Raw genomic sequence first — 25,864 nt, forward strand, 5'->3', positions numbered from 1 at the left:
ACCCACCCTTGCCCAGCTACATCCTTCCCCTCCCTCCCCGCCCCTCTCCAGCTGCTATTTTCAGACAACCCATCAGGAGCCCACTGAGGGCGGTGCCTGGCTGGCACCCTTGGGAGGGACCCCTTCTCTCGGAGGAGTGGGGCACAGCTCCCCTTAGACTCCCCACCCACCTCCACCACTAGGTTAACTGTCAGCGCCATGAAGTTCCCCTGCTCTTTGAATATGAAAAATGGGAACCCTGTATCCCCACCAGGGTTAGCGCGATGTTATCTAGAAAAGGGTGGGGTGAGGTCAGGCCCTAGCAAGATGGTCCTCCTCTGCCCCTGCATGGTACAAACCGGCCTCCTCTCTCATTGCCCCCCTGCCCAGGGCAGCCCCACCTGGACGCCAGCCCCCGAGGCTCTGCCTGCAAGGAAGCCCCTAACCAGCATTTATAAACAACAACATAAGCATTTTATTTTTTCATTAAGCTTCTTAGTCTCTTAGTATCACAATGGAATGATGAGAAAACAAGAACAAAAAAATCTCATGAGTCTGCCGATCTCTAACACAGAGCAGAGACTTCAAGGCAATCGGGGGAAGGGGGTTGGTAGAAGTGCCAAAAATTCCAACATCACATCTCTCCATAGCCGACAAGGCCGGAGGGGGCAGGGAGGTGGAATGGTGAGAAGGTGGCACTGTCCCAGTGGTCCTTGGCATTTCTGTCTCACGACTGGCGCATGATCTGCACGGAGCACCCGCAGGATCTCCTGGTGCCCAGCCACATGGCCCTCTGCCTACCCAGATGCCCAGGCTCTCCAACCAGTGCTAAGACACACCCTGCAGCCAGTTCTGCTGGGTGGGCAGCAGGAGAGTTGCATGGAGGAGGGCGGAGGGCAGGCCACGCTGCTCAGGGTGTAAGAGTCAAAGGAGTAACCGAGGCTCGTCCGGGAGACAGCTGTGGCGAACAGCTGTGGTGGAAGGCGAGTGGTGCAGGTGGCGGCCCTCCAGGTAGCAGGCAGTCCCTCCGGGAAGCAGGCCACCTAGAGCTTCACAGTGCCCGGGGGCAGGCTGTCGTTGCAGAGTCTGTAGTATCGCAGGTCGTTGACCAGCCTGTGCACATTCTGGGTGAACGAGGGCAGGTCCTGGAAGGCATGGGCACAGCTGCAGCCTGGCCGCACCCAGCACCCCACATCACCCACCCGCCCACCAGCACTTCCACCCCAGGGTGTGCTCGAGCTCCCAAACATTGTACGCAACAGGCCACTTCCACTCCTTTCCGCACCCTGTGAGCGCACAGGCACTGCGGGGAGAAAGATCATGGTGAGGCTGCCCTCGTGTGCACGGCCAGGCTCTGAGGCACGAGGCTAGGAAACCTGCCTCAGTGACAAGGCAGGAGGGAAAGGGGCACTGGTCGGGCTGCCTGTGTATCTCTCCTTCACCGCGTCCTGTCCAGCATGTCCGCAAACTCCTCTTCCCAGTGCTCCAGGCAGGCCCTGCCACTTAAAGGTGACACCCTGGCAGGAGCCCGCCTGACCCGTGATCTCATCTGCTGACCACCACCCATTGGGCCGCAGACTGCAAACCGAGAGGCTCCTCGCAGCTGAAACCCCATACCCTACCAGGCAGCACCAGGAGGTGGCCGAGGTTCGCACCCTCATCTTTCGATCGTGAATACCAATGCCGGACCACACAGCAAATATGAGTAACACCAATGGCTCCCTGTCACAGAGTGGGCAGTTCCATCTGAAATTCCACTGGCCGGGGGCTCAGAGAACAGCAAGGCACTTCCAGCTCCCCTCTCCTCTTCAAGCTGCAGCACAAGGCCTGCCTCTGCCAAAAAGGGCCTCAGACGCCTATTTCCTGGCTCCAAGTGGCAGGTCCGCGCCGCTCCGCTGAGCTCTCAGTGCCCTGGCCCACCTACCGTGGACAGTGCATGCAGGCCTGGAGCCAGAGTGCCAGGCGTGGCCCGCCCCCTGCTCTCCCGTTCCCAAGTTCTGTACCTGCCAACAGAGGGCTGGCCTTCCTGAGCCTGGGTTCACCTGGGAATGGGGTTAACAGGGCCCACGCATCAGAAAGCCAGTGCGCCCACAGCGCTGCTGTGCCAGGCTTTCCACCAGGGCCTTATGAAGGCAGAGACGGTGCCCACCTCCTGCCCAGGCCCTGCAAGGAGCTGGCTTCAACCAGACAGTGAGTGAGTGAGTGAGTGAAGGATTCCTTTATGTCCTCCTCAGGAAAACATACCAACAGGTCTCTTTTAAATCAGTGGCTTCCAAATTCCAACCTGAATTTCCTGGTGGACACAGGAAACCATTTCTGTGTTTTACGTACCCAGGAGCTTCAATACGTGGCTAAATTTGGAACCCACTGCTTTAAATCAAGAAGTTGACTGACAATGCTTCAGCAGAAACTGATCATTAAATATTAGAATTTGGACTCCAGAGCAGCAGTCACCCACCAGGGGTCCGCGGACCTGGTGGTCCATGAGGTCCGAAAGGCTGGCGACCGCTGCTCTAGAAAAAGAAAGGAAACATCCAGTGGCTGAAGTGAACTTTAAGCCCAAGAGCAAACAGGGTAAGTGCCAGGGAAGAAAGACCCCAAGACAAGGAAAACAGGAGCCGAGTCTGAGAAAAGCTGTCCTGATACACATCACGGCCGAGACAAACAAGGAGGATGCAGGGTTTTGCTCCAGCAGGAGCGGCACATCCATCTGAAGACTGAAGGGAGCCCGTAGACAGGGGCAAGCACAGGAGTCACAACCCCAAGGATGTGGGTGGAAGAGATCCCACTTCAAGTGGGAACTGGTCAAAGGCAGAAATGACTTATCCCTTAAGAAAAGCTCCAGGAGAGCTGACCAGGCAAGCAGCAGAGGCTTCCAGCAAAAACGTGGGGGTTGGGGGGGCGTGCGCACTAAAGTGAGTGCTCAGAAAAAGGCCCAGGACAGGAAACGCTGGGCACCAGGTGAGGACAGCCCACCAGACCTTCCCCGGGCAAGAGGGTGAACACTGTGAGGCTCCTCCCAGGACCTGGTAGCAGGGCAGGCCACGCAGAGCCAGGCGGGTGGTCTGGGAAGAGCCGGGGTCCCATCTCTAAGCTGGGGGCCCGCCCAGGGAAGCAGCTGCGGAACGCCCATCTTCCCGCCTGTCTGCAAGTTCGGCCGCAGTGACTCTCAGCCCACAAGGAAACAGCAGCTGGTCAGTGGTGTGCTCGGCGGGGACAGTAAGTACCAAGAAGCCCAGACAGAGCAGCAGGGCTGCCAGGGCCAGCGCTGGGCCCAGTGGCAGATGAGATGAAAACACAGTGCTGCTGAAGCCAACACTGGGGAAAGCACGTACCCCTCCACCCAGGCACAGCGCCGCGTCATCAGGAATGGCACGCGCTATCTTGGAGCCACAGGGGTACAAACCACACAGGAAGGCAGCCTGCCCCTCACGGAGCGGGCACCAGGCGTGAGCCCACACCACCCTCCCTTCAGCCTGGCCTCTCTCCTCACCCGATCCATCTTGAAATTCCGCCCCAGCACATTTTTCTGGTTGGCATCCACGCCATCACAGCCGGTCAGGAACTCGGGGAGGAAGGCTGCAAAGAAGCCGTCAAAGTCCACAGAGGCCATGTTGTAAATGGCGATGCCGATCTCCTCCTGCAGAAGGTCGTGGGACTTGTGGACCAGGACCTGCAGCAGCACGTTCACAAACTGAAACAGCATGGTGGTCCGGAAGATCTTCTGCAGACAGAGCCCAGAGTGAGTGCTGGCCACGAGCGGGCTCAGGGCCCCTGGGCCTCCCCAGGTCCCCGGCCAGGGCCCAGCGCCTTTGATGAGGAACCTTTCAGAGAAATGGGCACTTACCTTGTGGTACAGCTTCTGCTTGGTGTTGAGTGTCTCCAAGTAGAAGAGGTTTTGTTTAAATAGGTGGATGTCAGGCTGGAGAAAGGACTGTCCAAAAGCCTGTCCAAGAAATAAGACCACCATTCTACAAGCAGCATTAAACTCCACCAGGCCAGGCCCTCTGGGCGCCCTTCCCCACGCCAGAGTGGCTCCTTCTGCCGATGCAGGGTAGGGACCTACTATCTCCAGTCTTCCAGCCTGTCTGGTCAGATCTCAGGAATGTCCCCACGTAGTCTTATCTCTTAAGTCCTTCCCACTGGGCCTGACTTCTTTTGGTCTCATTCTACACCTTTGACAGCTTGTTTGGAGGTTCTACCAGGGGAGTGCAGCTACTCGTATACCCTTGACTGAAGACCGGTTCTCTCCTCTGGGGGGAAGGTCGCCCTCTTTGACCGAGCACGCAGCTTCGGGAGGGACGCATATGGGATCGGTGAGGGAGGAGGGGACACCCGCCTAGCCAGCCAGGTCAGCCAAATCAACCGTGGCAATCAATGGGGTGACAGATGTCACAGCCAGATCGCCCTCACATCCTCATCCTACATCTTTTGTAATGAACCTCTGGACTCCTTCAGGAAGACTCATCTTTGAAGCAAGAGGTTAAAAACTAACACAAATTGCTCAGCCTCCCCTCAAGCCAACCACTCAAACTCCCATAAGCCCTCTCCCTGGCATCCCAGGTCTTAGAAACCCAAAATCCTTAGAGGCTCGTCACAACCAGCTGCCTCTGCCTTGGAATTAAGCAATAGCAAATTTTTAAACTGCTTTGCAATTTCTGAGCTGTAAAAGTTAGGACACCCCGCCCCCCACCAAAAAAACGAAACAAAACAAAAAAACCTCACAAAGAACCTTGTGCCAATGAAGACTGGGAAGAGCGGGGCAGGCCAACGACAGGCAGACCAGTCATGTGAGGGACACCTCCTAGAATGAGCCAGGGACGGCCTTGTCATTCTGACCCCCGGCTCCTAAGCTACAAGAAGGGTCTTGTAACTCCTGCTGCAGTGATCTCTATGATGCCCACTGGTTTCCACTCACTTATTTTTCAAGTCAGGTTTACTGAAGTCTAACACAGAGTAAATCCCACCCCCCAACCCCCCCCATCGAGGGTCACCATTATATAATTCTGACCACACCATCCAGTGTCTAACCACCATCACAATGGAGATACAGACACCTCCAGCTCCTCAAAGTTCCCTCTGGCCTCAGGCAACCACTGCTTGTTTCCTGTCCCTTGAGGCCTGCCTCTTCCAGAACATAACAGAATGCAATCATGCCAAGCATGTCAAACTCACAGCTGGCAGGCTGCATGCCGAGGTACGCGGCCCGTTGGCCGCCAGTTTGACATGCTTGAATTGTAGACAGTCTTCTGAATCCAGCTTCTTCACCTACCATAACGTATTTACGTTGCCGTTTGTATAATATGTTCCTTTTTTATTTTTATTTTTTGGTTAATCCTCACCTGAGGATGTTTCTCCATTAATTTTTAGGGAGAGGAAGAGACAGAGACACACTGGTTGCCTCCTGCACGTACCCTGACCAGTGTTGGGAACCTGCAAATGAGGTATGTGCCCTTGACCAGAATTGAACCCAGGACCCTTCAGTCTGAGGGCCAATGCTCTATCCACTGAGCCAAACTGGCTACGGCTGTTCCTTTTTTTTTTTTTTTTAATCCTTACCTGAGGATATGTTTATTGATTTGAGAGCAAGAGAAAGGGGGGAGTAAGAGAAAGAGAGAGGGAGGAAGGGAGGGAAGAGGAGAGAAAAAGAGGAGAGAGAGAGAGAAAAACATCAATGTGGGAGAGAAACATTGATCAGTTGCCTCTTGTATGCCTCTGACGGGGAATCAAACCCACAACCCAGGTATGTGCCCTGACTGGGAATCGAACCCACAACCTTTTCGTGGATGGTATGATACTCCAACTGACTGAGCCCCCCGGACAGGGCCATATGTTTCTTTTTATTGTTGAGCAGCAGGCGCTTACATGCATGCACCGTTGTTTACCCACTACCAGCAACAGATATTTGAAATGTTTCCAGCTTTTGGCAATTTTTTAAAAAGCCTCTATAAACACCTGTGTACAAGTGAGTATATGTTTTCATGTATCTTAGGTAAAATACTTAGAAGTGGTAACTGTTTTCCAACGTGGCTTTTACCAATACTGTCTACCAAAGAAGACTTAAAAAGTGAGGACAGAGGTTAAGAGGAAGGCAGAGGGGACAAACAGTACTCCACACCGAAGCCTGCAGGGGGTGCTGGCGATGGAAGTTCAGGAAATGATTGCAGGAAGCCCAGGGATAGGCATGTGCTTTTCCAGAGAGATCCCCACACAAGGAGTTAGGGTGCAGGCGTGCATGTGTGCTGGTGGGGGGCTGAAGGGTGAGGAAAAGCAAGCACTGAAAAAACAAAAAGAAAACCTTCCACTTCAATCTAGACTCTGAACACAAGTTGTATGTATGCAACTGAGTGCAGAGCAAGGAGAGCACCTGACAGCCGGCCGCCCTGGCAAGGGGAGGCCACCATCTTCACAGCAGGTGTGGTCCACCCCTGACAGCTCGCTCTCTAGGCTGTAACAGTCACACTTGATCTGAGAGGGGGCACCGAGGCACAGGGCAGGGCCTCTCCCAGTTCTGTTCTGGCCAGAATTCTCTCTACAGATGCAGACCATGGGCCCCTCCTCCAGAGACTCCTATTCAGTCGGCTTCCAGTGAAGGAGAGCCCTGTGGTGCTGAGGCCGTGTCATCCCACGCGGCACAGGGAGAGACTGGGGTTCCGAGAAGTGAACGAAGTGCACAGCACTAAGAGGCAGAGCTGAGCTCAGACCGCACTAAGGCTTCAGAGGCGGCACGTGTCGCAGTGGCCACGTTAGGGAGTGGGGCTGAGTGTCAGAAGCCAAGGGACAGGCAGCAATGGACCCAGGTGTCCCGAACGAGGCCTGTCTGTTCTGGGGCCATAGGGCCCCCTCAGCAGTGCTCCCACATTACCTGCATGATGGCACTGAACTGAGGCTCATTCTCCATCTGCTCCTCGGCAGCCCCCCTCTGGACACTGGCCAGGACCGTGGACTTGAAGAAGTACCTCCAGTTGTGATGGAGTATCCGGAAAAGGAGCTCAAACAGCTCAGCCTTCACGTCAGGGGAGGGGCGCTGCAGAGACACACAGAGACCCTCAAACCTTCTTCTCCTGCGGCTCAGGAGCTACTCACAGCCCAGGCCCAGAGCAACAAAAGAGGTCTCAGAGATGCCTGGCAACAGCAAGCTGTCAGCTTCCCACCCACACCCCTGTCCTATCAAGGCCTCCGAGTCAGCAGGTCAAACCAGGAGTACTTCGGCAGAGACAGGGCCGCCTGAGACACAATGCCTGGGTCGGTGCCAAGGGGCCCTGTTCTGATGGACACACTCAGCTTTTCAAGCTCAGAAAAGGCTACTAAATGGAAGAACAACTAGGAAAATGGCTTTTCTATTCAGAAAGCAGCTATCTCATCTGCCATAGAGTCTTGGTAGTTGTTCCTTTTCCCAGGATAAACAACACTGTCCAACTAACCTGCTGATCTTATACAACTGAAAAAGCTAAAGACAAGTAAGAAACCTTAAAGCAGATCTACCCTCCATAGAAAATGGGCTTAAGGGGCGCTCAGGAGCCACAGAAAGCAGCAGCAGAGGGCCTGGGGGAGGCAGAACCTCCAGGGGAGGGGGAACAGCTTGCAGGGCTGACTGCTCTCTGGGCCTGTCTCCTCTTTCATTGGCAGCTGGGATTCTGGGATGAGGAGAGGAGAGGGAGGCGGGCTCAGCAATATTTTCTAATTTGAACAAAAATCTCCAAGTCACTAGAGAGCATGACAGGTCATATTATTCCAGATGGGTCTGGAGAATTCAAAATGATAAGGTCCAGATAGATTTAATTCAGCCGATTAAGATGAAATTGAGACAGAAGGCATGAGCTTCTATGGCAGGAATCCTTACAGGGCCCACGTGTGTTTAATGATGCAAAGCAAGTGGACTCACTTAAGCTTTAATATGGGCAGTTAAAAAGGTTAGCTCTTATTTACGTAACTATTACATAAAATTTAGTTAGTCTACTTATTCTGGATCTTGTCATGCTGTGTCTGTCTGTTTTCCAGGAAGAACAGAGAGCTTTGCTATAACAAGGAAAGCTTTGGATCATTCTGAAAACTTGCCTTGTATCCTTCAGATCATGAATGCTCTTGATAGGAAAAGAACATTCTATATAATAAAAGGCTAATAAGCAAATTGACCAAATGGCGAAATGACCGGTTGCTATGATGCGCACTGACCACCAGGGGGCAGGCGCTCAATGCAGCTTCCCCCTGATGGTCAGTGCACCCCCACGGGGGGAACACTGCTTATCCAGAGCTGGGCTCACAGGATGGCGAGCACAGTGGCGGTGGTGGGAATTTCATGTACTGGGCCTCTAGCTCGTTATGTTTGCTGTAGAACACTATATATTCACCTAAAGTTATAAACTCTCTGCCAGGGAGGCTGATCTTTACCAACCGACTTGCTTACACTAGACTAGTTCTAATTAACTCAGCCAATATAAAAATACTGTACCAAGCTAAAGGCATTCTTTCTTGGAAAAAATTATTTTACAAAAGTAAAATAAAATAACAAATTAACTTTAAAACACAATGCATTTTCCTTACTTCCCCAATCGGACAGGACAAGCCCAGCCGCTTATACCTCAGCGATGATGGGATACACCTGCTCCATGCTCAGGGAGATGATGCTAGGAAGGAAGGGCTTGAACACCTGGCCAGGTTCCTGTACCACCACCTGCAGGATCTTCAGGAACTTCTCGACCACCCGGCAGCCAGTGCTGCCTTCGTGGAGGATGCTCTCGGCTAATTGTTCTCTGCAGACAAAAGAAACCACACAGTAGCCAAGGAATGTTTCTCTGGGACCAGCTTGAAACCAACACTGTGGCAAGTGAAGAAGAGGAGCAAAAAGTCCCACACTTCCTAGCTGGGCCCCACCACTTCTCCTTAAAATTTGAAAAGTGTGGACAACAGGTGTGTGGTTACCTGGTAAACATATTGAGGAAAGTCTGTATGATCTGTTCAGTGAAAGGCACACCCATCTGTACTCTAAGGCCTCGAAACAAAGTGAGGAAAAAGCTCAGCATCTCATCAGTCACATCTAAACAAAGGACAAAGCAAATGATCAGAGGCCTGCACACAGGGATAAACGGAAGCCCCTGGCTTGACAGACTTCCTCTTGCAATCTGCTCTATCATCTCTCTAAGGCTTCCTGCTGAAGAAATTTCCCCCACCATCAGAGCCGGTGACGGAAAGTGGGAAATGATTAGGGACATGCTGAGAAAACAGCTCTGGTGCAGCGAGCCTCTGCTGATGGCTCCAAATAGGAAACGGAGCCTCCCTCGCCGCTCCGCCCCAGCCAAGTTCAGAGTTTTCACTGCAGATGGAGTGTTTTGCACACATACTGATGGAACTATTCAATCGGGTCAACACCAAAGTGCTTTAGCTGTTTCTCTCTATGATCAATAATCCCTGCAGTGGGGGTTAAGTCAGGGGTTAAGTGACTAAAAGTGGACAATGAAGGTGTATTCGGAATGCGTGGCCCTGGGCCATTAAATGCATTAATGTCAAAAAACATGGGTTCCACTTAATGTAGTTTCACTTCCAGATCTAAACAACCATCTTGTATAGTATGTTTCAGCTCCAGCCACACAAACTCTGCTTACAAGAGGCAATCAGTGAATTTTTGCTGACTCAGAAACCCCCAATATCTCCTAAGACTGACAAGACTACCACTGTAACTGCTCTCATATACCTGCTCAGAGCTAGACAGAGCCCATAGTGACAGTGGCAGAGCGGGGTGCAGGGCACCACCTCAAACCCACCTTGCCATATGTGTAAGTAAATAGCATTTGTGGAAAAAAGCTCTCTTTCCTCTCCTATATAATGCCCTGGTACTCTCAGCCATTTAGGTTCCACACTGGAAGAAGGCAAAGCCTTCAAAATAAAAACGAGGCAAGTAACTCAGTGCCACCTGACAGAGGTGCAAGGCCCATGTGAAGGTTCCCTGGGGCCTGAGCCCCAGAACCCCACACAAACCTCACTGCCCTCTGCTTTCAGGGTCAAGGCCTCTACTGCTGACTGGGGGTGCTCTACAGAGCTAAGCAGGGACTTGGGCCCTTGTGCGGCCTGCGGCCAGCTCCTACCTGACTGGTGAATATAAGCTGGAAAGAGGGCCAGGGAGACCTGCACGGATTCCTGCAGTGACTGGTAGCAGATCTGTCGGGACTTGGTGGATTCCCCGGAGACACTCTCCACGATGTCTTCTAAGACACTAAGTGTCTGGTGGATAATCACTTTGGCTGCAAATCAAGATTAAGTTGCATGTTATGACTTGTCTAAGGATTAAGAGTAAGAGGAAACACAAGGGAAGGAGAGGAAATCTGCAAGGGTATTTAGAGGACAGTGACACAGACATCTTGATTTCCTTTCTCTCTCCAGCTCCTCCCCCCTCCTTTTTTTCCTTTCCTTTTTTTTTTTCTTCCTTCTTACTGTCAGAACTCCAGGTGCCTGCTCAGTTTTTCCCTCTATTCTGCTTCTATCCACCAGAAACAAGTCCACAGAGAAGAAAAGATCAAATGTAGCCTCAGGTTAGGTGCCTTAGACTTAAGCCTCTAAAATGGTGAACAAACTGGTGAGAAAACCAGTGTCACAGATAATTACCACAGGCAAGAATGGACACATGCAGATCAAACACTCTCCTTCAAGTCCAAATCTGACCCTCGCCTGGTAATCCACACAGCACCTGCCATGTACATCATGAAATGAAGGAACCTCACTTTACAACGGTGCTGGGAAGCCCTGAAGGGGGACCTTTCACACATGCACCACTAGTTGCAAACTACATAACCAGCAGAAAGAAGGTAAGAATTATCTGACACGGGAGGTCATTTTTCACTTAGCAATTTCATCTGCTTTCAAGAGAAAAAGATCCCTCCCTGCCCCAGCAATAATGCACTAACCCCCACTTGCACCAAATGAGAAACTGCTACAACCTCAAACTCTTGTTCTCCTACAATGAATTTCAGTTCAAAACAACCCTCCCCAGTTTCCTCCTAAAAGCTAATAAAAGCTGTCCTACCCTTCGTCTCTTCGAATTTGCCTGTAGCTTGCTACATTTTTCTTGTTCCATACTGCAATTCCATGCTATTCCCTAATAGACTTGTTTTTCTGATAAAATAGCTGGCTGTTTATTTTTGAGATGACATTATAAGGTATCAGAAGTGGGATCCAAAGGAGACAAGCCCCTGAGGAACTAACAACCCCTGGACTGTGGGAGGCATCGGCTTGAGCCTTTTGTTCTGCCCACTTCCATGAACTGTCTTTTTCCTTTAGGTGAGGTAAATCTGTAAGATGCCAAGCTCCCTCCCTTTGGTTAAGCTCTCTGACTTGGTCTGGGACCTATTTAAAGGTTTCATACTACCCTGGCCAGTGTGGGTCAGGAGTTAAGCGTGTCAGCCTAGACACTGAAGGGTCACGGGTTTGATTCCAGGTCAAGGGCACATACCATGGTTGCAGGTTCGATCCCGACTGCATGCGGGAGGCAACCAATAAATGGAAAAAATATCATCAGATGAGAATTAACCAAAGTAATAGTAATAAAGGATCTATCCTTTCTGTTTTTATCAAGACATTGCCCTTTCTGGTGAGTACTCTTTCTGTTTGGAATTACAATGGCCATTTACTAATTGTTTTAAATTAGTCCACCTTAAGGGGCACTCTTAAAAGAGAATTCCAAACCTCTCAGAAACAATGAAATGAATCCTTTGGTTGGTATGCAAAAGCTTTTAAGAGACAAAGTAACCCCAAAAACAGTTTTAAAAAGGATCCTTACAGCATGCAAATTTTTTTTAATCTTTAATATAAAACTTTGGCTATCTGAACAAGTAACCTTAACTTAGTCCATCTGCCAGAAACACAATTTGGATCCAACTATTCTTTTGAGTTTTATGCCTGAGACATGGCTAATATTTTAAAAAATCAGTCTGTGTCTATCTGTATTGTGTGTGTGTGTGTGTGTGTGTGTGTAATATTTTTCTATCTCTGAATGATATTACCAAAACTTATCTGTAATCTATTTAATGAGCTTTAAAAGATTAAGCATTTATATAAATTAAGTATACTTTCAGAAATATAATCAAAACTAACCCAAATGAATTTCAGGGAATATGTTTGACATTAATGTTAGTTCCAGGTTGTTGGTTTAATTAAAACAGGTATGTCTTTCAAATTATTTACTTTCATTTTACCTAGATTTACTGAAAAATCAAATAAGTTCATATTATCTGTTACAAAATTTGTCAGCAAGGAAAATAAGATATTGGTTAGCTGGTTTAATGTCCAATCCAAGCATAATTGTTAAAAACAAGTAATTTAAATAAATGCAAATAAGGTCAAAATCAAGTAACAGATACTCATTAAATATCTAAATCATTTCCAATTAGATAAACATTAAATGCTAAAAATAATTTTAATCACTTTTGGCATTTTAATTTTACCCAAAAGTTTATTATGAGAAAAAATATACTTCCAAAAATTTTGACATGTATTTATAACTGTTAATTTATTACTGGATGCTAATATATGAAAAACAGTCACAACTGCCTGCTTTCTACTTTTCACTGAAAAGCAAAGATTCTAAATAGTTTAAAAAGTTGGAAGAGCTAAAAATACAAATGAACCAAAGAGAAAATGTTAACACTTGAGTACTAAGCACTAATTCTGCACAAACGATGAGAATCGATGCTGAGAGAATGCAGACAAAGCAGCAGGCAGCCCTTTGGAAGAGAGGCAGTCATGGAACTCCCATGAGAGCTTTCTCCTACTCCAGAAAGACTTACTGCAACTTCCTGGTTTTCAAACTGTGGTGAGAGATTATTGCTGAGTGATGATTAACATTTACTTAAATAGAAAATATACATAGTATCTACATTTGCCAATATTGACAAATGTAAAATACATATCTTTAATTCTATCTATAATTTACAGATTATAGATTTATTATCTATATATAAATAAGAGAATAATTTTATAAAATGCAAAATGGGGTGCATGCATGGCATATACTGAAAATAAAGACATGTCCATTTATTAAACTTATTTGTTACTTATGGGCCATAATATACACTGTATTTCTTGCTATGAAATGACCCCACATGTTTGAAAGCCACTGCGCTTATACCACAGTGAACTGTGCAAACCAAAGTGTCTGCAGCGGCTGAAAAGGCCAATACACGAACAAGCACCCTTTCTGTCCTGTCACACACAGTGCTAACTCAAGGCCAGGCTATAATCGCTCTTTGATAGGCTCATACTCTGTTGCCTTGTCTTTTTAGATTTGTAGCCAGGCAGTAATCTTTATTTAAAAGAACTTCCCCATTTCTTATAATTACTTGCATGGCCGGAAATTCTGGTGGTGGCTTCCAAGATATTTATAGGTCTGCCATAACTTTAGTTGTTGTCCCATCTTTCAAATCTTTATTCTCCCTACTCAACACGGAGCAATACTCTTCAGCAGTAATATCGGGATCCTACTGCCCCTGACTGTTCTAATCATTCCCAGTCTCACAAAGACATGAATGAATCGCATACTATAATCCCAAAAAGCACGTGGCTGATTTTAACTATATTATGTAGTTTACATTCACTTAAATGTAACTCGAGGCAATTATGCTATTCTCTAAGAGTAAGCCTGCAATTATTCTGTAACAACTGCCTTGCATCGTTTCTTTTTTAAATATGTCTTTATTGATTTTTAGAGAGAGAGGAAGGGTTAGGGTTAGGGAGATAGAAACATCTATGAGAGAAACTTCATCGATTGGCTGCCTCACATGCACCCTTACTGGGGATGAGCCCAAAACCAGGGCGTGTGCCCTGACAGGGAATCAAATCATGACCTCCTCGTTCATAGGTCAATGCTCAACCACTGAGCCACAACGGTGGGGAACATTTCTGTTTTCAGATAAGCTTTATAAGTGTTTAAAATTGAGGTCAATTTGAACCAAAAAATTGAAATTATCAGGGAAAAAAACGTGTGTGTTTTTTTAATAAAACTAGAAAATAATAAAGAAAGAAAATGACTATGAAAAAATAGGATGTGTATTTTCAATGAAAGAAGGTATGAGGAATGGAGATAACAGTTTTTGGTAAGAGGGGAAGAAAAAGTAATTTTGTCCTGAAGTAAAATGAATGTTCCAAAATAAGAAAGAAAAAAGATAAGACATAACCTAATTGGATATAAAAAATTACAGAAAGTTTATGGATAAGAGATCTTGAGAAAGGAACTATATGTGGTGACTGGAGATTGAAATTCCAACAAGCTACTACAGTTTGCTTGTCCCGATTGCAATTGTCTGCTATTCCCAAATAAACCCATAATGCTGGTACGATAATCGGCTATTTTACTTTTGAGGGTGACAACATCTACCGCTGATGTGTTCAGAAATAAAATGCTTAAATAATGGGCCTGTGACCACAGGTATAATTATTATTATGCTGTATACGTTGACAACATATACTTCTAACAATACCCTAAGGTGTGAGCTCACTGGATGACTGCATACAGCGCACGGGAAACAGCCAGGGGCCAGCAAACAGCAGCTCAGAAGAAAGAGGGGGCCAGAGGACCCTGGATGTGAACGGCAGATGATCAGCAGATGGCTACACACGCAGGCAGGATTCTTGTCTGTCCACTGAGGACAGCCAACAGCCCCCCTCTGCAGGGTTGCTGTGACAATCAGAGACAAGGTTCAGGATAATCCTGGCAACGCGTCTGGTCTATCAGAAGGCCCAGAGGAGAAACTCTGTCATCATCCCCCAGCACTGATGGGGAGCTCATCCCCTAGACACTGCTTCCTCAAGAAGCCCACTCGGCTCAGCCTGAGCTCAGCAGCCTCCACCCTGGCACAGCTCCGGGCTAAATTGCCAGAGCCGCCCTGCACCTGGCTGTGCTCTCTGGATCGCCCTGCCCCCCGAACTCACCAGCCTCTGGGGACTGAAGAGGCTTCCAGGGAAGGGTACACAGAAAGAGTCCATGCTCTGGAGGTTGATGAAATCGGGTTTGACTCATGACTCCTAGATTCTGAGTCTCGGTTTCTTCATCTGAAGATGGGGACAGATACCACCTCCCTCACAGGACTGAGCATGACAGAAGATAATGACCTGGCCCAGTAAAGGCAGTTGGAAAGAAAACAAAAGGCACACCTATAGCACTGATCAAGGAGCCACTCACTCACAACCACTACAGCACAGGGACTTTTACCAAGCCATGAAACTGCCCCTGGGACAGACATTTCCCCAAGAATACAAAAGGAAAAGGAAAGATGTTTAGGAGAAAAGGCCGAGTCAAGAAACCCAAATCTGATCCTCTGATGTGTAAAGAAATTGAAGTAGGAACAAAGATTTATTCCCAAAAATGTGCAAGTAAAAAACTGAAAGTATCATTAAATATATTGTAATAGAATAGGTATGTAACTTGTGGAACTTCATAGGCTATGATATTATAAAGCGATTAAAAACAATCCTTTCTAGAAGAGAGGGCAATGTGTTAAAGAGCAAGGGACTGGGGCCATGCAGACCCATCTGACTTCTGCCCCCCAACTCCTTCTCTTTGACCCTGAGTAACCTACACTTGCCATGTGGGGCAGGGGGGCACCTTTACAGCAGACTGGCAGGCAGTGCCGGAAGCAAGCATGTCCAACTTGCTGCGGGCAGCATGTGGCCCACAAGGAATATTTTTACGGCCCAGCCAATATAATGGTATGTAAGAAACGTTTTAATAAAATTTCATAACTTAATTTTTACAATATCCTGTTATACATAATTAATAATAACGAACTACAACGTTCGCTAATGACTGATTACTATAGTCACGTTGCATTCATTTCCCTTACGCGCACTGCTTAGAAGTGACACTTATTTCCACTCATTTTGTTGTCCAGGACGTATGAGCAGGCGCACCATTTCTCTCCACTAATACTTGCAGCGAATATTTTAGCAGCCAACTGCCACATCATTAGTTTTGGACTGACTTGTTTGGTGTGCGCAACAGGAAATATTTTGCTTTTGGAGAACAAGAAAAATAGGATTGTTTCCGTTACGCTTATTAATTTGTGCATTTTATTAAAATGTTCTATTATTTTATGTTAACGATGATTCATTTATTTCAGCCCTTTGTATTTAGCATGTCTCTATCGAAATAAACCTATGTTTCTATGAAAATCAAAGCTTTTGGGTTTTTTTGTGGCCCACATAAACTTAAACCTTGTTTTTTTGGCCCGTGTTAGCCTTTGAGTTTGACATGCTTGGCCTGAAGCAATGCAATAGGAACTACGTATCACTGTAGTATTTCTGCCAAAAATTGCTGGAAGCAATCAGAACAAGATTATAGTATATTCCACCAAAACAACAGGCCTGGACTCTTCAAACATGTCAATGTCATGAAAAAGAAAAAACAGGAATGCTTTTCTATATTAAAATAGACTAAAGAGGTATGGAAACCAAATACAACACATGATCCTTGGTTGGATCCTGGATTTTTAAAAAGCAACACAGGATATTTTGGAAATGACTAGGGAAAATGTGGACACGTCTATAATATAGATGACATTATTATAACAATGTTACACAGCTTGGTTGTGTTATGGCGTTTTGGTTATATATGAGAATATCTTGTTCTCAAAAATAAAGTTTAAATATTCAGGAATAAAATGCCAATGTCTGCAACTTACTGTAAACGGCTCCGTTAAAAAAGAAAAGGTATGTGTGAGTGGAGAAGAACACAAATGTGGCAGAATATTAACAACTGGTGAATCCTGATGAGAGATACACAATTGTTCATTTTCTTATTTTTTCAACTGTCTGTAGGTTAGAAAAATTTTCAAAGTATAAAGTTGAGTTAGAAAAACCTTTCCAGGCCTTCATTTGGTCACTTGGAGAATGAGGATAATAAGCTATACACCCACAGGACTATAGGGAAGACTAAATGAAATCATGTATATGAAGTTCTCAGCCCACACCTGGCACACAGTACACACTCCACAAATGCTAACTATGTTTTTAATTATGCTCATTGTGGAAATCATTAAACCTATTCAGCAAATATTTCCAGCACCTGGTGGCATCACACTTTCCACCCGCTATGTGAACCATGGCCATACGTCCTGGACAACAAAATGAGTGGAAATAAGTGTCACTTCTAAGCAAGAGCCCTTCCTAGTGTAACCACAAACTGAAATGGACCCTTCATAAGCCTAGGTTCTGGAATGAGCAGAACCTTCCCAAACCCTGACCCACGCTGGACATGTGGAATTAACATGAAACAAGTGTTTTCCTGTAGTAAGCCACTAAGCTGTGGGGATTATTTCTCACACATAGCATAACCTAGCCTATGCTGACTGATGTAGGATGTAAGATAAAGTAAGAAAGGAAGACCATTAAACTTGATAAAGCACCGTTCTATAGTAGCTGTATCTTACCCCTGAGCAAGTTACTTAACCTTCCCATATCTTAAGTTTCCTCATGGATAAAATCAGGATAATTCACAGTACCTAACTCATAAGGCTGATATGAGAATTAAATGAACGTAAAACACTCAGGATCAGACAAATACCAGACGCTGACAGCCGACGCTGGCACAGCCGAGATTTGCTGATGGAAGATCGCTAAGGCAGGCAAGCCCTTATGCAGTGTGCCCTCAGTAATCAGCCATTCATCCAACAAGCTATTTAAAATGGTTACTTTGTAAAGTACTAAAACTGGTGAGATTTAAGAGTTTTTCTTTTCTACTTTACACTCTTCTAATATTTCTTTTTATTTTCTTTATTGTGTCCTTATCCCCCCACAGTCCCCCTATCCCCCTAATATTTTTGAACAATGAACATATATGTTAGTGTTCCTAATTATAAAAGTAATGTTTTTTAAACGATGAGTGTTTATCATTTCTAACATTTCACATGGCATTTTTGTTAACATTCTATAAATAATGTTGCCCAATAATGTCCCATTGTTTTCTTATTGTGAAAACAGACTGCATTTTTAAGTAATTATTTCAGGAAGATTTTTCAGAGAAATCTGATACCTTCTACTGAAACTATTAAGTTCTCCTGATTCATATTTTTCTGCCTCTAATATAAACAATCAACTAAAAGTGCCATTTGTGAAGATACCAAGCTCTTTCAACGCCTCTGAAATATTTATTTGGAGAAAGGTTAACGACAGTTTCACGTAATTCTTAAACTTTTCCCCCAGTGTGTATAGGTGAATTGCCCTGCTTGCTTATGCAACTATCTGAAATGGATCAATATGCTGCAAGATTTTTTTTTTAGCCACAGCCCTTCAATAAACATTTTCCTTATTTTTTACATTTTAAGCAAGAGAAGGGGCCCAGCTGGTGTGGCTCAGTGGTTGAACACTGACCTATGAACCAGGAGGTCATGGTTCAATTCCCCATCGTGGGTTGCCAGCTCGATCCCCAGTAGGGGGCATGCAGGAGGCAGCCAATCAATGATTCTCTCATCATTGATGTTTCTATCTCTCTCTCCCTCTCCCTTCCTTTCTGAAATTAATAAAAAACTTTTTTCTTTTTCTTAAAGAGAGAGAAGGGGCACCCTGCATTCAGGAAACAGGTCCAGTTGATGTGTTCACTGAATTCACAGGTCAGAGGGTTATACCCCAAGTCTGACTCAGGAACCTCAGGTGCAAATCCCATCTGCTACAAAGGAAGGACAATGCCTGCCCTATCGATCTCCCTGGGATGTCCCTGCCCAGGGGCCACTTACTATCATCCAGGGGCATCTTCCTCTGAGAGGCGACAGCACTGGGTTTCAGGTTGCGATAGTCCCGGGAGAGTGCGAAGATGAGGTTGGCATGGTTGACGGAGCGCATGGGCCACTGCTGCTCACTCTCTGAGAGGTTTGCGCATGGAAGCAGCAGGATGTTGGAGAGGGCTCGGCACACCAACACCTGAGCCTGGAAGAGACCCCAAAGGCATCCATGATGAGAAGTTCAAGAACAACAGTCTTTAGCACCCACTACACACACACTGAGCTCAGGCTCCAGGCTCCTTTCTTATAACGTGTACCTGGGGCTTTGGTTCAACTCTGAGGGAACCCTGGGAGGAAAAGAAAGTGAAGCAGTAATACCAATTTTGGATCTAGCACAGCCGAGGGCCAGCCAGTCTCAGTAATTACTGTGGTCCTGGAAGCATCACGGACCAGACCCTGGCCTTCACCCGTCTCTCTGCTGCTGGCCTCTGAGCCCTCGGCAGCGCTATCAGAGCAGGCTATTACTAATAAGAGGGTGCTGGTCCGAAGCAATTCGTTCACATCCAGGTGCTCTTACCTAACTGCTGTGACCCCCCTCTGACTCCAGCCTTGTTTGTTTGTTTCTACACGTCTAAACTGAGCTTCCTAGGACTTTAAGAGAATATACTTATCTGAGGCATCTCAACCCTCAGAAAACAAACATGTAACAATAAAAACAGACTGTTTAAACCAAAAGATTGCAAAGGCTCTCACAACACCAGCTAAATCTCTAGCTCTCAAAGCAGCATAAGCCTCATCTCAATAAATAAAAAAAAAGCAGCACCAGCTCTGTCCCTAGGAGGCACTTTTTATGTCTGGATCAACACAGTGACTGCCATGATGGGGAGGACGTGACAAGAGAGCAGTGAGGCTGCGTCCGTGCCGCACGTGTAAGAAAGCCGTCTGTGGTGGCCTGGCCTATGACGTCCGGGTGCAGAAAGAATGGCCAGACTCTTCTTCCCCAGCCTCCCTGAGGCTGAGCTGCACGACTCCAGTGACTCCAGGGTAACCCTGGGCCTCACCTTATCAACAAGTCGCTGAGCAGAGGCATCGGTGATTCTGTTGAACACTTTCTGCACTGAGGGGATGCTGATCAGAAAGATGGGCCTCACAGTGGTGGCCAGTGAAACCAGCAGGTGGCACGCAGATAGCAGCAGCTTGTCTTGGACCTGAAAAGGGAAGAGGACATGGCAGCCCCCTGTATCCCCTGAGATTGTATTAGAAGAACCTTGATGAGGCAGCCACAAGCTAAATATAGTTCTTGGCTGCCAAATTGTACCACATCGGCTCTATCTCAAAGGAGCTTTCCTATGCTGATGCCCACCACAAAGGCATCTTCTTGCCCCAGCTGGTTTGGCTCAGTGGATAGAGTGTCCACCTGCAGACTGAAGGGTCCAGGTTCGATTCTGGTCAAGGGCACATGCCCAGGTTGTGGGCTCAATCCCCAGTAGGGGCACGCAAGAGACAGCTGATCAATGATTCTCTTTCATCATTGATGTTTCTATCTCTCTTTCCCTCTTCCTTCCTCTCTGAAAATCAATAAAAATAGATTTTTTTGAAAAGAAGAAATTCCAATAACATTCTTTAAAAAAATAAAAGGCATCTTCTTTACCATGTCCACAGCTCCTGCCTTCCAGCTAGGATCACCATCTCCAGTTCCTCCTGTTCATATTCACCGGCATCTTTGAACTCAGGGAACCATTTGTTCACTATCACCTCTTAAATCCCATGGTAAGCTCCTTGGCATTTCATTAAAATAGCTGCAGACTATTCGTCTCACTCCTCTTGCTCCAACCAAGCCGAGATCTCTCTCCACCCCCACCTTGGCACTCCATCTATCATGCCAGGCTCTCCTACTTCCTTTATCTCAACATGCCAATCAAAAACCTGATTCAAGTACCATAATGGAACTTTTCAGATTAAAAAAAAGGAAAACTTTTTGTAGACAAGACCTAATGCTGATAAGACTAGGGTGAAAACCACACACAAAAGAGTCAAGGACACATAGAATGCTTAGGAAATAAATCCTATATAATGGAAGGGTAATATGCAAATTGACCCAAATGGCCGAACGACTGATCGCTATGATGCACACTGACCACCAGGGGGAAGACGCTCAATGCAGGAGCTGCCTCCTGGTGGTCAGTGCGCTTCCATAGGGGGAATGCCGCTCAGCCAGAAGCTGGCTCATGGCTGGCCAGCACAGCAGTGGTGGCAGGAACCTCTCCTGCCTCCGCAGCAGTGCTAAGGATGTCTGACTAATGGCTTAGGCCCAGGCCTAAGCCGTTAGTCGGACATTCCCCGAGAGCCCCAGACTGCCAGAGGGATGTCTGACTGCCAGCTTAGGCCCGATCCCCAGGGGAGCGGGCCTAAGCCAGCAGGTGGACATCCTCCAACGGTTCCAGAATACGAGAGGGCGCAGGCCAGGCTGAGGAACCAGATTTTCGTGCACTGAGCCTCTAGTATTACTATAATTTCCTAGAAGCACAAAACCTTTAACACGATAATCCCACTTATTCTAAGGAAATTACCTAAAAAATAAAGTTACATTCATAAATACACGCTTTTCAGAAGTATCTGTAATGGCTTTTTCCAAATGGCGGCTATCAGCCCTAGCTGGTTTGGCTCAGTGGATAGAGCGTCAGCCTGCAGACTGAAGGGTCCCAGGTTCGATTCCGGTCAAGGGCACATGCCAGGGTTACAGGCTCAATCCCCAATAGGGGGCATGCAGGAGGCAGCCAATCAATGATTCTCTTTCATCATTGATGTTTCTATCTCTTTCTCCCCTCTCCCTTCCTCTCTGAAATCAATAAAAAAATAAATAAAAATTTAAAAATAACTAAAAAAAAATGGCAGCTGTCAAACGTCCAGCAATGGCTATTATGAAACATACCCTGTGTGGGGTATTTTTTATAAATTACAATTATAAACACAATAGAAACTTATGAAAAATAATACATTATCCTATTAATAGTGGTACAGAATGCTATGTATGACTAAAACCATAAAAAAACCCAAAAAACAACAAGCATGTATACCCTCAAATAATGCAACCTGATCTTGCTGGAGGACAACTTAATAGAACCTATCAAAGTTTACATGGATATAACCTTCAACCCAGCAATTCCACTTGTAGCAACCGATCCTACAAGGATATAATTTCCATCAATAAGGAAATTATAATCTATCCCCACTACAAAACACGGGGCAGTTTGAAAAGCTGAAGCTGCTTTATACATGTAAGTCTCCGAAGCATACTGTTAAGCAAAAGCAGCTGTATCTCCAGCTAAATACAGACTTTCACTTGTGTATGTAAAAAGAAACATCTCTGAAGGATACACAAGCATAGACAGTGCTTACTGGGGAAAGGGAAATGTTTTGGAGGAAGAGATTAAAGAGTACCATCACATTTCAATCTATAAATCTGAACCATATTTTACTTTTTCATGTGGGACTTAGAGAACTAAAAATATAAAGTTATATTTGCATTAAGTGGTTTACAACTAAAAAGGAACATGAAATGGCATGTGTTATATTTCAGTGATATGACGAGTCTACTGCTCTGTAATATTTTGATTGGATAATAAATGGGTACATGGACAAGACAGACTCAGGTAGATAACAGGTGTAGCTTTAACTGTTTCCAGACCTTGGTGCTGATTAGAGGTGTGACTGCATCCATGGTCGTGGAGATGAGTGTGACAAACTGCTGGGTGTTCTGCCGATGCGCTTCACTGCAATACTGTGCTAACCAGTGAGAGTATGCCTGCAGGGCGGCCAGGGACTGGGCATGCCTGCAAAAAGGAGAGAAGATGCGATTTTAAAGGTTAAAGTCAAGTATATTAGCATTAAGTATTTCCATAGAAAGTAAAAATTCCATCCACTGCATTTACTGTTTCAGGATCTGTCCAACCCCATGGAAATCATTTACTTGTTGATATCAAACCTAAAAATTAAAACTCATCATCTAAATCTTGCCATCAATGCCCAGAATACAAAAGGCAGTTAGTAAATGTCTATCAGATCTTATTTAATCTTTCTCTGACACATGTGAACATCCCTGAGAGAATAATAAATAAAAAACAGAACCAAAGAACTTAAGTGATAATGTGCTGACTTTGGGAACTAGTAAAAATGTAACATCCATAGCTACAGACCAGGCTGCAGACAACTGCCATGTATGAGAGCTTTGTAAGTAAGCTTGACCTAAGATTCTCCATCAGATCATATGTTCTATCTGGCCATGGGACAACTCAAATTCTGATTTTTCTAATTCTATCTTTCTTTTCCTGTTCATTAGCTGGCATTCTTCTGTAAAAAAGAGCTTTCCCTTCCCATCTTTTTTTTTTTAGTATATATATTTTTATTGATTTCAGAGAGGAAGGAAGAGGGAGAGATAGAAACATCCATAATGAAAGAGAATCATTGATTGGCTGCTTCCTGCAAGTCCCCCACTGGGGATCCAGCCCACAACCCAGGCCTGTGCCCTTGACTGGAATCGAACCTGGGACCTTTCAGTTCGCAGGCTGATGCTCCATCCACTGAGCCAAGCCGGCTCAGGCCCCATCTTTTTTTAAATCACTGTAGATGCATGGATTCTTATATTCAAGGTTATAATCTATTATCATCTTATTCTTCCTTGATCAAATTATCAAGTCCAGCTGGGAGAATCCTTTCAAGCTAATCCCTGTTTCCCTTTCCTATGTTCCTGACATTCACTGAGCACTTCCCTCCTTACTGACTCAGTAAGATTTTCCAGGATCATCCTGCCCCAAACTCGGAACATTTCTCCAAGGAGCGCTGGTTCCTTTTAGTGGAGAATGTACCTTAGAAACCAAGAGCCTGGATACTAGGGGTAGCAGTGCTACTGGGGGTTCATTGCTACTAGGATCTTTCAATGGACAGCACTAGGACAAAGGCATTTTAAAATCAAACTTAGCATCAACAATTACAGGGCAAATTGACCTCAACAACCTCCAGACAAGATACAAGAGGAAGGACACACCACCACCTATGTAGTATTCTTGCTAAAAACGTTTGACCTCAATCAATTACTATAGTGGAAAGACAACTGGACAAATCCAGATTTTAAGATTTGCTTTAAAAAATAAATTTTAAGGGCTGAATCTCCAAAAGGTCTCTCCCTCTCTCCCTGCCTCTCTCCATTCCTCTTCCCTGCAACATGCACAATTGGGAGAAGTGTTCTAGATTATAAGAGACAAATTTAATTTGTGATTCATAATTAGTTAGGTTTTAAATAAAAAGAAAAAAAGGAAAGGGCATTCCTGGGGAAATTTGAATATGGAATATATAGACATATATATGTATATGTATTCTCTCTTTCAAAAGTACATGATATTGCTGTATCCATGAGTTTTTGACTGTTGATAATCCTATATAATAAAAGGGTAATATGCAAATTGACCCTAACAGCAGACCGACCAGAACAACTGCTCGACCAGTCACCATGAGGCGCACTGACCACCACTTGGTCCCTTTCCCCAGCCGGCAGGCTCCCATCACCTGATGGCAAATGGGGAACTGAGCGTGGGTGGCAGGGGACATGGGCAGTGCCAGGCCAAGGCCCCTGCCCCGAGGATCACCCCACACACAGAGGGTGACCAACGGCGGGGGCAGGGCCGGTGAACAGGCAGAACGGCCGACTTCTTGATCCCTCCCCCGGCTGGCAGGCTCCGATCGCCTGGGGAACTGGAGGTGGGTGGTGGCTGGGAGCAGGGCCAGCTGCCGGCATCCAGGGAAGATGGCCCTGATCGCAGGCCAGGCCTAGGCACCGTACCTGTGCACAAATTTCATGCACCTGGCCTCTAGTACTATTATGGTTATGTAAAAGAATGTCCTTGCTACTAGAGGATACATGCTAAAGGACTTCTTGGTAAGTGACATATTGTCTGCAATTTATTTTCAAATAGATCACACAAAATATGTATGTGAGCACATGTGTACACAGAGAGAAAGCACAAGTAACAAGGGCAAATGTGGCAAAACATTTATAATTGATGAGTCTAGCTTAAGAGTTTAAGAGTTAATTTTATTTTCCTGCTGCAGGTACTAAGTACCTTAAAGTAAGAAAATACAAGTGTTGAGGCCTGGCCAGTGTGGGTCAATAATTGAGAGTTGACCTATGAACCAGGTCATGGTTCGATTCCCGGTCAGGGCACATGCCTGGGTTGTGGGCTTGATCCCCAATAAGGGGGGAGGTTGCAGGAGGCAGCCAATCGATGATTCTCTCTTATTGATGTATCTATCTCTCTCTCCCTCTCCCTTCCTCTCTCTGAAATCAATAAAAACATATAACAAAACAAAAGAAGAGAAAATAGAGGTCTTGCGAATTTAAAATCCATAGTGACCAGGTAGTTATTTTGTATTTAGAACCCATTGATCCCTTTACTTAAGTTCTGAGTACCAAAAGTAAGGAGGAAGGACATCAGAGTCTGCCTTTTGAGTCTGAGAATTTCAGTCTACCTATCAGATTTGTAGAGCTCTTAGAGGCTGAACGAAGGGACTTACAACTTCCTGAAATTGTCTACAAGGTATTGTGTTTATGAAATTAGCGTCTTTCTCAGGAAAAACTTCACAGCTTTCTTTAAATTCTCAAAAAGGAAAGCAGTATTTTAAAAAATGTAAACCACCATAATAAAAAAGATTCCCTTTCTATCATTTACCTAATTTATAGCTCAAGAATGTTCTAGAACAGGGGTCAGCAAACTTTTTCTGTAAAATCCAGTATAAATATTTTAGGCTTTGCAGGCCTTATACCCTGTTCACAACTATTCAATTCTGCCACTGAAGTAAAAAAGCAGCCACAGACAATATGTAAATGCATGGGCATGGCTGTGTGCCAATAAAACTCTACTTACAAAAGCTGGTAGTGGCCCGGATTTGGCATCAGCCATCATTTGCCAGTCCCTGCTCCAGTCTAGAGCAAGCCTTCAGGGCAGTGTGATCTCTGGGATATGGCCCATCTCTCGTTCCCACTCCTCTATCCCAATGATTTTCAACCGACATGCCAAAAGGACTTCTAAAACATGCAACACCTGACTATTTTAGTCAAGGGCACTGACCTCTTTTCCTTTAGATTGTCAAAAAAAAAAAATGACAACAGCCATCTGGTGTGAATCAAAATTATA

General features: G+C 45.8%; 1 protein-coding gene across 5 annotated transcripts in view; it reads right to left on the reverse strand.

Moving 5' to 3' along the window:
* Positions 1–430: 430 nt before the first annotated feature.
* Positions 431–25,864, reverse strand: part of XPO6 (exportin 6) — a 131,155-nt gene continuing 105,721 nt past the window's right edge. For 3 of the 5 annotated variants that reach the window (XM_036303147.1, XM_036303152.1, XM_036303150.1), the window contains 10 exons: positions 22,366–22,510; positions 19,739–19,885; positions 18,693–18,882; positions 10,062–10,217; positions 8,902–9,016; positions 8,561–8,732; positions 6,845–7,006; positions 3,827–3,925; positions 3,473–3,703; positions 431–1,124 (listed from right to left, as the gene is read on the reverse strand). In XM_036303147.1, coding sequence (XP_036159040.1) covers positions 1,023–1,124; positions 3,473–3,703; positions 3,827–3,925; positions 6,845–7,006; positions 8,561–8,732; positions 8,902–9,016; positions 10,062–10,217; positions 18,693–18,882; positions 19,739–19,885; positions 22,366–22,510 — 1,519 coding nt within the window. In that variant the 3' untranslated portion in view covers positions 431–1,022. Of the gene's footprint in view, positions 1,151–1,288; positions 2,493–3,472; positions 3,704–3,826; positions 3,926–6,844; positions 7,007–8,560; positions 8,733–8,901; positions 9,017–10,061; positions 10,218–18,692; positions 18,883–19,738; positions 19,886–22,365; positions 22,511–25,864 lie in introns of those variants that run through there. The other 2 variants (XM_036303149.1, XM_036303148.1) reach the window with 2 other exon arrangements.

Source organism: Myotis myotis, unplaced genomic scaffold (assembly GCF_014108235.1).
Source record: "Myotis myotis isolate mMyoMyo1 unplaced genomic scaffold, mMyoMyo1.p scaffold_m19_p_35, whole genome shotgun sequence".
Lineage (NCBI taxonomy): Eukaryota > Metazoa > Chordata > Mammalia > Chiroptera > Vespertilionidae > Myotis > Myotis myotis.